This window comes from Cervus elaphus, chromosome 9, assembly GCF_910594005.1.
Source record: "Cervus elaphus chromosome 9, mCerEla1.1, whole genome shotgun sequence".
In the NCBI taxonomy this organism is placed as follows: domain Eukaryota; kingdom Metazoa; phylum Chordata; class Mammalia; order Artiodactyla; family Cervidae; genus Cervus; species Cervus elaphus.
This window is the reverse complement of record NC_057823.1, coordinates 39,966,657-39,980,749: the sequence shown is the minus strand read 5'-3', so window position 1 is coordinate 39,980,749 and position 14,093 is coordinate 39,966,657. Positions and strand designations below refer to the sequence as shown.

Sequence of the window (14,093 nt, the reverse complement as noted above, 5' to 3'; positions counted from 1 at the left end):
GTATTCTTGGTGCCATGTTTCTTTGTTGTTGTTTTAGCTTTGTGATCTTGGTCAGTTTATTTCATCATATATAAAATACAAATAGTGATATGTGCCTTGCAGGACTATTGTAAAGATTAACAATTATGTTTATTAAGTCCCTGGTACAGAAAAGGTTCTCATAAAATAAGAGTCCTTTTTCCCCATGAATCCCTTGCTGTGACTTAAATTGACAAATATTTATTAACATCTAATCTTTGCTAGACTGTGTTGGGGATGGTAAAGAGATCAAATAAAAATCTGGAATCTCTGGATTCAGAAGTTCTTGTGATATAGAAAAACGACTGACAAATAACAGAAACGTGCTATTTACAGAGGCATAAATTAATGTATAGAGAGCTTCCCTGGTGGCTCAGGCAGTAAAGAATATGCCTGTAATGCAGGAAACCTGAGTTCAATCCGTGGGTTGGGAAGATCCCCTGGAGAAGGGAATGGCAACCCACTCCAGTATTCTTTCCTGGAGAATTCCATGGACAGAGGAGCCTGGCAGGTTACAGTCCATGGGTTTGCAAAGAGTCGGACATGACTGAGTGACTTAACCCCTTCACCTTCATATTAATATGAAGTGCTATAAACAATTTCTTTCCCAGCCCTGTTTGTGGAGTGGTTTTCTAAGTATTTTTTTTTGGAAAAATACTTGATAGTCAAGATGGGGGACAAATAGAGAGGTGGCAGCAAACACTTAAAGGTTTATGTAGTGTGAAATGCCAGTCTTTTAAGAATTGATTTCAGCAAGGCCCTTGATAAAATCTCTCAAAGTCCTTGTACATAAGTTGGAGAAATGTGGGTTAGCTGATAGAATAGGAGGTGGGTTTTGTAGGTGGTTATACAACTCTGTCCAGGATGTTTTTCTCCTGCAGTACTTTATTTTTACTTATAAAATCTCTGAGTTGGAGGGAACTTAGAAGTAGATCATCTAGTCTAATTTGTGCCTAAGTCCTCACTATAAGCTTGTCTCTATTTCTCCTTTTGAAGAGAAAAGGGAGAAACTTAAAAAAAATTTTTTTAAATTTTCTAACTGGAAGTTTGTACTTGTTAATCTCCCTCACCTAATTCCTGCCCATGCCCCTCCCCGCCCCCTGCTGGCCACCCCTGGCAACTCCCTGTTTGTTCTTTGCTTCTACAACTCACTTTCTGTTCTGTTGTATTTGTTTGCTTTATATTTTAGATTCTGCATATAGGTGAAATCATGTAGTGCTTGTCTTTCTCTGTCTGGCTTACGTCACTTAGCATAATATTCTCTAGGTCCATCCATGTTGTTGCAAATGGCAAGGACTTTTTTTTTAATGTCTGAATAATATTCCATTGATACACATATCACCTCTTCTGTATCCATTCATCTGTTGATGGACACTTACGTTGCTTCCATATCTTGGCTACTGTAAACAATGCTGCAGTGACCATAGGGATACATATATTTTTGAATTAGAGTTTTAATTTTTTTCAGGTAAATGCATATTTCTTAAAATTTTTAATTCAGTAGTATAGAAAACTATATAGTGAAAAATATGTCTACTGCCTATTCTAGTCCCCTGGTGTCCCTGTCATCCTCCCCAGAGACAAGACATTATTAATAGTTGCTTCTATATATGATCATGTTTTATTATGCATATCTCTTTAACATTGTATTACAGTGATTTTAGTGTGTGTGCTGTCTCCCTTAGTAGATTGTAAGCTCCTTGAGAGAAAGAACCATGCCTCATAATTTCCTATTATCTCCCCAGATTACTCACACATTAAAGATTCTCAATAAATATTTGCTTGATTAAGTATTTAAAGGAAATTTGGACTAGGAGAAGATAGGCTTCTCTGGTAACATGCCACAGTTTTCTCTGTCCTTGGCCTAATCATTTACAACCGTTTTTCCCCAGTGACTTGGATGAAGATGTAGAAAGCATGCTTGTCATATATGCAGATGAAGCAGAGCTGGAACAGAGAGCTAGTATAACATCAGATGACAGAATCAAGACTTCAGATGATCTCAACAGACTGCAATGTGCAACTGAAAAGAACAGGGATAAATATAAAGCCCTGTTGAAGGGGGAAAATACCCAACAGTTTAGTTACCCAAGTATAGAATTAGGAGACCTGTCTTGATAGCATTTTGAAGATGATTTGGGAGGAAGGGGGATATATTTTAACTGCCTTTAAGTTCAGTTTAAGCCAGTAGAATACCAAGATTGTCACAGCCTTGGCTGAATTAGTCTGAATGAGGTAGCTTGTGGTTCTTGTGTTCTCTTTACTGGTCAGATTGCTTATTGGAGTATTGGATCTGTTTTGGGATGCCACACATATGGAAGACTTAACAGATTGGGGTATATGTAGAGGTTAACTCGAAAGATAAAACATGGGTATAAGAAGCAGACAGATCTAGACTGTATCCTGGGTTCTTCTTCCCAGTTGTGATAGCTTGGCAAAGTCAATTCCTTTGAGTTTATTTTTGTACCTTTAAAATAGGACTGAATAATAATACCGGTCTCTGGAGGATCATTAAAAGGATTAGAGCTACCCTAGGCCCTCAAAAGGGTCTGTATTCCAAGTCTTATTACAGATTAGCTTAATGACTAGATAAAGTACCTGTTTTGAAGGTTACAAGTAATGCAACTTGTTCCATGTTCAAAGAACTGACTTGTGGAAAAGGGGGTAAATGTATCCATACAGCCCATAAATGCAGATTGAGCTAGAAATGTTGTGTAGCAGTAGAATGGGTTTCTCTAGGAGGAAGTGAATTCTCCTCAGTAATTGGACATAGTCAAGTTGAGACTGTATAATCACTTGTCAGGGATACTTTTAGAAGCATTTTTATGAGTGGTAGGTTGGACTAGAAGGGTAGGTAAACCATGGGCTGCCAGAGTCAAATACAGTCAGACATCTGTTTTTGTAAATTAAGTTTTAAGATGGTGAAGAATCTGACTGCAATGCCGGAGACCTGGATTTGATCCCTGAGTTGGGAAGATCCCCTGGAGAAGGACATGGCAACCCACTCCAGTATTCTTGCCTGGAGAATCCCATGGACAGAGAAGCCTGATGGGCTATATAGTCCATAGGGTTGCAAAAGAGTCGGACGTGACTGCAGTTACCTAACACGCACCACACCCCATTGTAATGTTGTCTGTGGCTGCCTTTCTGCTATAGGAACGCTCATGCCCAGTTGAGTAGTTGTGACAGAGACCATATGGCCTTCCAAACCTAAACTACCTACTGTCTGGTCCTATACAGAAAAAAATTTGTTAACCTCTGGTCTAGGTAAATGCTTCCACAACCTAAATTATTTTGTGAACTGATAACCTTTCTAAATCTTCTATCATGGGAATTTCAAGTGTCAAGAGGGACAAAGGCAAGGTTTGAAGTGAGATGTTCGTAATTCTTAACTGCAAGGAATGAAGACTGAAAAACAAGTTGGTTAATTAACTTCCAAAACCCTTTAAGAGAGTGTGATTTTGTAAACATACCTTTTGGTTTGAGAAAAGAATTTGTATGCCACCTGGGCTAAAGCTGTCTATATTCACTAGAATTAGGAGGTGGTCCTAGTGTAGTGGAAAAGACTGGTTGTGTTAACTGTTCTGAGCTCTGCTTTTCTCACTGGTAAATGGAACCCTTTCCAGTGTTTTATAAAGATTGGAGCTAATGTGGGCACTCAGATGTAGCTATCATTGCTATGTATCAAAAAGCATCTTATTAGAGCGTATATCACACCAGACAGAATTTTCATTGGGAAAGTATAAATCCTTCGCCTGAGTGCTGCAAGTTGAGGTAGTACACAAAAACTTTTCTTGGTGTGGAATAGATCTTTAAATCTAATGGCAAATAGAGGAAAATTAGATCTTATTAGCAAATATGGAAATACCTTGCGGCTGGCAGTTTCAGTCCACATTATGCAAGTAATATTCTTTATAGTAGAAAGACAAAGGTTTCCTAGTCACCTCTCCCATTTGGAACAGAATATTAAACTTTTCTACTTCCAGTACATTTTATATTTACAGACTAACAGATTTTCTTTCTTTTTAAATTTTTTTATTTCTTATCTTTCTTTTTTTGTTGAAAGTGTTGACTCGGAGTCAAAGAGAGGCCTTGAATAGAAGTGACAGTGCGACAGCTGCTCAGACTTCCCTAGACATTGACAAGTAAGTAGGTGCACTGTGTTTACGGAGCTCTTGCTTAACATACCATTGCTTAGACCAAATGAGAGACCAGTTCCTCTCTTACCCTGGGTTTCTTTGACCAGGCAATCAAATCATTGTTTTAACGCCTGAATTTCTGTTTAGTATTCTCAGTTTATGTCAGTATTGGTGGCCTCTTGTGTCCCTTTTTGTTACTCTGAAAAGACCCTGCCACCCACTCCACTTCCACATTGCTCTGAGCTTTCTGTTTTCTTTGAATTTGCGTTTTGGTGTTTGGTGCTTTGGGGAAGCACTGAGCTATTTTGCAATGTAGTGGTACAGAAGTTGAGTTGCAAGAAATTGGGCAATATTGAAGACTTCCTTGGGTTGTGGGTTGCAGCTTGACTAAGAAGGCACATTTGTTCCCAGTGGAGGCAGAGGCAAGGGGGAGGTCAGGTATAAGTGCTACCTCCTAAAAGTAAAGATATCACCAACAATACATTAGAGCAGTTAGTAATTAGAAACATTTTTCTTTGAAACACAGATCCTATCTTAGACTCTAAATTTCATAGCTGCCTTCCTTAATCCAATTGAGCAGAGCTGATACACTTCCTTCTTTTAGAATCCTACCATCATGCGGATATTCTCCTAGGACTGTATTCATCACACTATTGCACTAATCTTCTTTTCTTTCATTTTTGACATTTCTGTCTCCCTGGCTAGGCTATGAGTTTAATATTTGAAGACAGATACTTGCCTTCATTCATGTTTATATCCCCAGCATCTAATGGAATGTGTGTGAGACAGCAATAACAATAATACCTCTTTGTTGAGCTTTTAATATTATGTGCCGGCCACTGTGCTGAGTGCTTTATTTACTTTATAACTATCACAATTGTTGATATGGTAGTATTTTTTTCTTTTTAAAAAATAGCTATAGAAACTGAAGAGAAATTATGGGTAACTAGTTAAGATCATGTAGCCAGAACTGGCAAAGTCTACCTGACTCAAAAACTTATGCTGCTTTTACAGTGCTGCTTCTCTCGTGTAAGTAGGATATTAATAATGCTTTTTACATTAATGGATAAATCTTGAAAGGTACACTAGTCTAACTTTTCTCATAAAGCACAGTTTCACTTGTAGTCTTTCTGATGATTAATTACTTGAGAGACTTATTTCTCCTATTTTAAAGACCTCTCAGAGAAACTTTTCTTAAAGGCAGTCTAAATCTTTCTGTAGTAACTGAGTCGCAACAGCCAGAAGTTTTGGAAGATTTTCTTTAGCTTCTTAAAACTAAGATGATCTTATGAGTCAGGCAATCCTGGCTTCTGACAATTATTAGCTATAGGACATTGGGGAGAGTAGTACCTTCCTAACTGGGCCAAGGAATTAATTGAGAAATTGTGTTTAAAGGACCTTGCACCAGTTCTCACCACAGAGAAAATGCTTCATGAGCGTTCATTTTCTTCCTTGTCTCCAGGGATTCCATTTTCACTGATGCCAATAAACCTTACCTCAAGGACACAATTTCCTCTCTTTACACAAAGTCTATGTTATAAGAAGATAAAAATAGCTATATATATCAAGTTATGCAAAAGCCTGTGGCAGAGCCACATGGTTTTAGTAACTTCCTAGCTGTAGAATTGAGGAAGGCAGCATATAGACAGACTTGATTTACTAATCAGACAAGTTCACCCTCCCTGGTAGAAATGTCATTTTTGATTTAATGCTCTTGGTGTTCTCTTTTCTGTCTAAATTTTTAACTTCCCTATGAAAAAACTATTACACTTAATTTGAGAAGAGTTTGACAGAATATTTTATGTCTGGAGAGCAATCAGCGTTGTTTGAGTTAGTTAGAAGAGCTTATTTCATTATCATCCTAGTGCTGCAACAGCAGGATACAAAGAAACAGCCAGGGAAAACCGCTAATCACTCAGTCCTTTGGATTGGCATTGAGTTCATTTTATTGATGATCCTGCTGAGCAGTTCTGCTTTGGTTGACATTTCTCCTCCATAGAATAACTTTATGATTTAAAAACACAATTTGAGATGTATCTAGGAGCATAGAGGCAAAAGCAAATCTTTTTTTTTTTTTAACTGCTTTTTCTTCATTTTTTCTGGTTGGCTAGGGATGAGAAGTGTTACCTCTGTAAATCCCTTGTTCCACTCAGAGAGTACCAGTGTCACGTAGAGTCCTGTCTCCAGCGCGCGAGAGGTGACCCAGGAGATGAGCCTGAAGAGGGTGAGCGAGTACGCACAGCTGTGGGGAGGAAGCGTCCGCAGCGGCTGAGGAACCTAAAGGTGTGTGTGGAGTGTTTTAGGAAAGGTTACCTAGTTCTTCACATTTCTATTCGGGGCTTCCTTTCTCCCCTTCCTCCCTCTTTCCTTTTCTTCTGTTTATCTTGAAACTAGATTTGTGCTTTTTAAAATTATTTTTTCTTTTAACTAAAAGTAATATATACTCAAGTAGTATATACTTAATATAGAAAATACAGGAAGTTAAAAAAAAAAGTATGAAGAATCAGGGGGAATTATCACCCATAATTTAGTTACTCAAAGATGACATCTTTTAGTATTTTGGCCTAATTTTTTTCCAGTCTTTTTTTCCCTATGCATTTTTAATTAATTGTATATGTACATACACAGTTATTGTAGCATAACAAACTTCCTAAGTATATTTTTAAACTGTTTCTGAAATTACTGTTAATGTTTGTATCACACAGTCAATTAACCATTCTCATATTATTGGACATTCAGATTGTTTCCAGTTCTTTTGTATTATAATGCTATGTTTAAAGCATTAATTGGTCTTTGTATTATTTCCTTAGAATAGATTTCCTGAAGTGGAGCTCTTAGGGCAATGAATCTAAACAGTTTAAAATCTCTTGAAACGTATTGCCAAATGACTTTCCAGAAAGTATTTCTAGTCATACCCCCACTGCCAGGAACATATTCACGATCAACTCTGCCGAACACCTCGTGTTCCTAGCCTTATTAGGAAGTCATAGGATCTGACCCTGGTCACTGGGAAGATGTGCGTTCTGGCCTTTGTGATTAGAGAACAGGAAGAGCAAGTCTTGGCTTTGCAATTAAAGATAAAGCAGCAGCTCCATATTCTAGACTTACTGACACAGCAATCATTGCACACCAAGATGGAGAAGCCATAATATGTCAGGAGGGGAAAAAGGGACCCCTGTATGAATGGGGTGATTTTTGAGGTTGTAATTTGGAATTGAGGCTTATGGGTATGTGTTTATACCACAGAGATAGTTTTTTCTCTGGCATCACTGTCTCTAAAAGCTAACTTGAAACTTGTTATTTTCTGTTTTAAACTTCTCCAAATCTATCATAGGTCAAAGGTTATTATAGAATAAATCACAATCACAGAAAACTAATCAAACTGATCACATGGACCACAGCCTTGTCTAATTCAATGAAACTATAAACCATGCCGTGTAGGGCCACCCAAGACGGATAGGTCATGGTGGAGGGTTCTGAGAAAATGTAGTCCACTGGAGAGGGGAATGGCAAACCACTTCAGTATTCTTGCCATGAGAACCCCATGAACAGTGTGAAAAGGCAAAAAGATATGACACTGAAATATGCACTCCCCAGGTCAGTAGGTGCCCATATGCTTCTGGAGAAGAGTGGAGAAATAACTCCAGAAAGAGTGAAGAGAGGGAGCCAAAGCGAAAACAGCGCTCAGTTGTGGATGTTACTGGTGATGGAAGTAAAATCCGATGCTGTAAAGAGCAGTCTCCTTGGAAGAAAAGCCACGAAAAAAAAAAAAAAAGAAAAAAAAAAGAAATTAAAAAAAAAAAAAAAAAGAAAAGCCACGATCAACTTAGATAGCATATTAAAAAGTAAAGACATTACTTTGCCGACAAAGGTCCATCTAGTCAAAGCTGTGGTTTTTCCAGTAATCATGTATAGATGTGAGAGTTGGACTATAAAGAAAGCTGAGTGCTGAAGAATTGATGCTTTTGAACTGTGGTGTTGGAAAACACTCTTGAGAATCCCTTGACTGCAAGGACATCAAGCCAGTCAATCCTAAAGGAAATCAGTCGTGAATATTCATTGGAAGGACTGATGCTGAAGCTGAAATTCCAATACTTTGGCCACCTGATGTGAAGAACTGACTCATTGGAAAAGACCCTGATGCTGGGAAAGATTCAAGGCAGGAGAAGGGGAAGACAGAGGATGAGATGGTTGGATGGCATCACTGATTCAACGGACATGAGTTTGAGCAAGCTCCAGGAGTTGGTGATGGATAGGGAAGGCTGGCGGCGTGCTGCAGTCCATGGGGTCACAAAGAGCCGAACACAACTGAGTGACTGAACTAAACTGAGAATAATTTGCCTTGACTCTCGTATCCATTCCTGGATATATTCTTGGCATAAAGATGTATCTGTTAATCATAGTTGCTTTTTTTTTTTTTTTTTCATATTTGCTTTTTTACTGTGTAAAAGTGATAAGTCACTCAGTTGTGTTGGACTCTTTGAGACAGCATGGACTGTAACCTGCCAGGTTGCTCTGTCCATGAAATTTTCCAGGCAGGAATACTGGTGTGGGTTGCCATTTCTTTCTCCAGGGGATCTTCCTGACCCAGAGTTTGAACCCAGGTCTCCTGCATTGCAGGCAGATTCTTTACCACCTGAATCAGCAGAGAAGCCCCCCACCTTTTTCTTTTTTTAATTGTGTACCCTCCTTTATTAGAAAGCAAATGACTTCCATTCAGCTATGTCCCCACACCTCTTCTCACGTGGAGATATCTGTGATCTAGGCTAAGGAAGTTGTATTTTATTTTTATTTTTTTTAGGAAGTTGTATTTTAGACTCTCTGTGTAACCTTTTCATCTCTTTTTCTCTGACACAGGATAAAGGCCAAAATGAAGGTCGTCTCCTCCGTCTCTTGGAACAATCTGAGTACAAGACTGCAGGTGAGGCCCTCAGGACCAGTTTTCTGAGCTTCTGCCTAAGGCCTTCCAATAAACATAGCCACTACCAACTCTTTTACTACAGTTTTTACTAGAGTTATGAGGGTACACATTTGACCCAATCAGCTGGCCTTTGAGACTTGATCTAGATCATCTCTCCCTAAGGAATGTGAAATACTCTGTCTTATTTATCATGTGTTTTGTTTCAGCTTTTATAAAGCTTGAGCTTTCTACTGTCTGTTAAATTGGGAAAAAAACATTTCCAAATCATAGGGCAATGGCACAAGCCCTAAATACCTTTTACACTGAAAACCAGACATTACTGTCTTCTCCTGATGTTTTGTGCATTATTCATGTTACCCTTAGCTTAGTGTCTCTACCTACCCTCCTGAGAGTCTGTAGCATTGCATAGAGTTAGTGATACTGGCTTCATAGATTGAAAGGATTATATCTAGTAAAGCTCCACATATATTCCCTGATGTAAATAGGCTCTTGATAAATGTTAGCTGCTATTATTATTATTGTTCTTGTTGTTGGCAGTTGCTTTTGTTAAAATTTACTAGTTGTAGATGAAAGAGGAACTTTTGCTTAGGTCTGATGAGATTTGCTTGCCATTTAGTTCTAATAGTTCATTCCCACCAAGTAAATCTGTTGTGTCTTGTGATGACTATAAAAAGGCTGCCTCTCTGAGCCCCATAGCCTGCTGCCTTTAGGTTAGCAGATTATAGATCTGCAGGTAGCATATTTCCCTTGGCAACTCGTTGTTCCTCAAGTCCAGACTTGAAGTAGGTTTATTCAGTGGTTATTCATTCAAAAGTGTTCACCTCTGTACTTCTGCAGCTAAGCCTGTTGGATGCTAATGCTCACATTCCATTGGTCTGGGGATTGGGGATCTGAGCTACCTGGATAAACCTGATGAAGAGCAGTGCCCAGAACATAGGAGCACATGATCAGTGAAAAGTATTATGATTGTAGCACTACTAAAAAAATTATTACTTTTTCTCTCCTATCACAGATGCAGAGATAAAGACCAAGTTTTCAGAAACAGGAGCCTTCAGGTGAATTGGGGTGTGCATTGAAGTGTGGCTGTCAACAGTTTTAGAAAAGTACAGGCCTGGTCCTATATTCTGTGTATAATGTGGTATTCAAGCAGTTGAAGTAGAAAGCTGTGGAGCTGTGTGACCACTCTCGATATAACTCTGTGACCCTCATATGTCTAGGCTAAGAATTGGATGACTACCTCTGTTCACTCATGGTGTTAATATAAGCACAGAAAAAGCTATCTTACTCTTTTTTGCCTGTCTATCCCTACCCAGCCCTCATCTTTTGACTTAGAATTCAAGCACTTTGGGAATTTGGGTCTGAATCCTCATTTCCTCACTGCCCGACTGTGTAGCTTTGGGTGTATGATTTACCCAGTGTCCTCAGCTGTGAAAGGGAAATGACAGTACTTATCTGATTGAATTATTCCAAAGATTATGTGAGCTAGTAGTATATGTAAATACCCCTGAGACACATACTTATTGCTTATTAGTAGGTGTATCTTGAATTCTGATGTTTTTTTCTCCTCTCTAGGGTGTCTTCACCAGGGCTAGAAGAAGCAGGCTGCAGCAGAGAGATGAAGAATTCCCTTACACATCTCGATTCAAATGAGTCTCCCATCAAGTCTTTTGTTTCTGTTTCAGAAGCCACAGATTGCTTAGTGGACTTTAAAAAGCAGCTTACTGTCCGGCCACGTAGCCAGACACAAACCAAAGCAGGCAGAGGAAGGAGGAGGAAATCCTGAATTTCTAGGGTCCGAAGGTTGGCAAAATCATTAGCACTAGAAGTCTGCCATGTTTATTAAGCCTTAGTGGCCTGCAGTTCATTGTTAAGGAAGTTTTGCCCCTACAGTTTCTACTACCAGCATCTACTCAGCATTCTGGTTTTTATGTTTTCTATGAGCTATACAGACAACTGTGTGTAGTGTTCTGTTTTATAACAATCTGTTTGAATTCACGTATAGTTAAAAAGAAAATTTAAATATATTTATCTATGTTTGTATGAAGTCTTATTTCAATAAGATGGAGAGTTTCCTTTGTGTCTCTGTGTTGCAGGGCTGGGGCGGGGTGTTTTAATTATGGAGCTAGTTCTCAGACTCATAAATTGCATGTTTTGGAATTCCATTACTGGTCTCTGACATACTGCATATATTCACTGAATGTGTAGTGTACAGTTTTACTGTTTTGACCTTCTCTGACATCATTCTGGAAGATGCCAAGGGATTGAATACTACTTCTGTTCTGCTGTCCTTACTGTTCAGTGACTTGTCGCTTCATCTTGCTGCCTCACCCAATTAAGATTTCTCAGCCAGAGCACAGGACCTTTGAAGGAATATGCCCAGTCATTCTTTCCAGGAAGTTGTAAATGAACTCTCAAGTTATTAATTTCTATACAATTATTTTTTCTTCCTGGATTAACCAGTGGAGATGCCTTTCATATTTATCTGCTAAAGCTGAGATTGCTTCTCTTGCCAAAAGAGGTCATAGCAGCAACAGGAAGTAACTTCTATTTCAGTACATCAGTAGAGGAATGCATGTTCTCAACCTTCTTGCTCAGGATCTTCCAGTGAAGAACAGAGCTGTGGTCTATCCTCAGTGCACAGACAGACTCCAAAGATGAGAGGATGTTGAATGGCAGAAGCAACTACTTAAGGGAGATGACCAAACAAGGATGTTGAGAAAACTAGCATTGGCCCAAGTTGATTTGATGTTGTAGTGGAAGTTGGTATGAGGTGACTACCAAGCAGGAAAGGATCTTGGGACAGGATAAATGGGACACCACTCAGACTCTCCTGACTTCTGATTTACCAAGTCCAAAATTTTCTTTTCCTTTATTTTTAAAAATTTATTTTAATTCATTTATTTGCACTGGGTCTTGATTGTGGCATGCAGAATCTTTAGTTCAACATGCAGACTCTTGGCAGCATATAGGATCTAGTTCCTTGACTGGGGATTGAACCCAGGCCCCCTGCATTGGGAGCTCAGAGTCTTAGCCACTCGACCACCAGGGAAGTCCTTCCTTTATTTTAAAACAAATGTGAAGTATATGTTAGACTGGGAAGTTGAGAGATAGCTTGATGTAGGGCACAGCACAGGCTTTTAATGCACTGTTTCCTGCCTAGCTGCCTTTGCATACAAGCTCTTAGAGTTAGAAGAAGGCAGGATGGCAGGCTCACTCTGTTTCTTCCATGTCGTGGTATTGGATGGCACTGACATTGTGGCCAGCATCACATAAATAATTGCTGTTATTTTTTGAGCATTTGCTATGGTTCAGGCAATGTGTGCCTTCATTTAATCCTCACAGCAGTCTTATAAGGTAGGTATTATCCCCCCCAATTTTCAGACGAGGAAACAAAGGCTTAGAATAAAAAAATAAAAAAACACTTTTTGTCCTTGGCAGTGAGACTACAGTGCTCTGCCTCTTCAGTCCTAACAAAAACGCTAGTATTGATTATTTTCCCGTTTTCCTTCTAATGAGAAGTAGTTTATCAGTTATGTCCCATCACTTTAACTTTCACTAGTTTTCTTTCTCAGTAAATGGCAGTTTATTGGAGGTAAAGTTCTATAAACAGGGTAGTATGTTTATCTCTCTGCCTGGAGATAAGAATAGGGAAAGGGCTGATTCTGGAAAGGGAATTATTTAACTTATAGTTGAGCAGTCTCCCTAGAACATGAATCAGTGGCAAATTGTTGGAGGAGGGTGTAGATCAGCAGGACTACTACTGATAGGCTTATTTGTTAACTAATGTGGAATCAGGAGAAAACAGATATCTCCCTAGGCCCTCCCATCTCTGTCTTTGGAAAAGACTGCTTGCTCATTTGTCTTATTCTCCCAATACTGGTGGTTCTGTGTGAGGGACTTTAGACAGTGAAGAGACAAAGTCAGTGGAAAGAGTATGACATCAACTTGAAACTGGCCACCCAATTCGAAGAACTGACTCATTTGAAAAGACCCTGCTGCTGGGAAAGATTGAAGGTGGGAGGAGAAGGGGACAACAGAGGATGAGATGGTTGGATGGCATCACTGACTCAATGGACAGGAGTTTGAGTAGACTCTGGGAGTTGATGATGGACAGGGAAGGCTGGCGTGCTGCAGTCCATGGGGTCACGAAGAGTCGAACACGACTGAGCGACTGAACTGAACTGAATCTGAACCTCTGCTTCTGATACAAGTTAACATCTCTGAGACCTAGTTTCCTTTTCTATGAATTGGGAGAAAGCTTACAGGGTTCTAAAGAGTAAGATAATGTATATGAAAGCACAGTATCTATCTCATAGAAGGTGAGTGAATGGCAGTAGTTGTTATTTCGGTGTGATGCTAGTTTTGTATGTCTTAAGTAGTGTCACAGTGACAGGTGGAAAAGCCAGAGAGGTGATGTGCAGATGAGAGAGGATACAGTTTGATGACCTTAGTTCCATCAAGTACCAGCCTTCCACAGCAAACTCAGGTGTCTAGAGCTTACCTCAGGCCATCAAGTTTTGGGGTTTTGTTTCTTGTTTTTGTTTTACTTCTTAAAGAAGGGAAGCAGCTGTTCTGCTAGTGTTGTCAACTCGAGGAGCTGGGAAACTCCATGAACTTCACAAGGCATTGTGATGAATGGGGAAGGAGAAGGTAACTTTTCTATTAGGCACGGTGGTTGTGTCATTTCACTTCATCCTGATAACAGCCCTCTAACTGAAGCTGTGCCTTGCCCATTTCCCCTGGGCACTCATTGTTCTATTGCATACCCACAGGGTCCTATTGCAAGGACCTGCAACTCTCTGCCTTAGCACTTCTCTAGGCTAGTGTGCGGCATAGCTGGGAGTGCCAGGAAGTGAGGGCCTCTGGGGCAGCCCTCAACCAGTGAAAATGGAATTTGGAGCATAAATTCCCCAGCCTCCTCACCTCACCAGAGTTCCCTCAGGGATTGAACTTCAGGAGCTCTCAGCTCAGCAGCAGCTTAATTATGTATGTTCTGTTGACTTCCTCCCCTTTCT

The 14,093-nt window shown here is 39.5% G+C and overlaps 1 protein-coding gene and 1 non-coding gene across 9 annotated transcripts in view; one reads left to right on the top strand and one right to left on the bottom strand.

Annotated features, from left to right (window-relative positions):
- Positions 1-11,118, top strand: part of UIMC1 (ubiquitin interaction motif containing 1) — a 121,750-nt gene extending 110,632 nt beyond the window's left edge. For 7 of the 8 annotated variants that reach the window (XM_043912352.1, XM_043912354.1, XM_043912351.1 and 4 more), the window contains 5 exons: positions 4,085-4,163; positions 6,269-6,440; positions 9,015-9,078; positions 10,091-10,133; positions 10,651-11,118. In XM_043912352.1, coding sequence (XP_043768287.1) covers positions 4,085-4,163; positions 6,269-6,440; positions 9,015-9,078; positions 10,091-10,133; positions 10,651-10,861 — 569 coding nt within the window. In that variant the 3' untranslated portion in view covers positions 10,862-11,118. The remainder of the gene's footprint in view (positions 1-4,084; positions 4,164-6,268; positions 6,441-9,014; positions 9,079-10,090; positions 10,134-10,650) is intronic. The other variant, XM_043912350.1, reaches the window with a different exon arrangement.
- A 936-nt stretch (positions 11,119-12,054) lies between these two features.
- On the bottom strand, positions 12,055-12,127 carry TRNAG-CCC. Its single transcript has one exon. It is a non-coding gene; the product is annotated as a tRNA-Gly (tRNA).
- Positions 12,128-14,093: the final 1,966 nt, after the last annotated feature.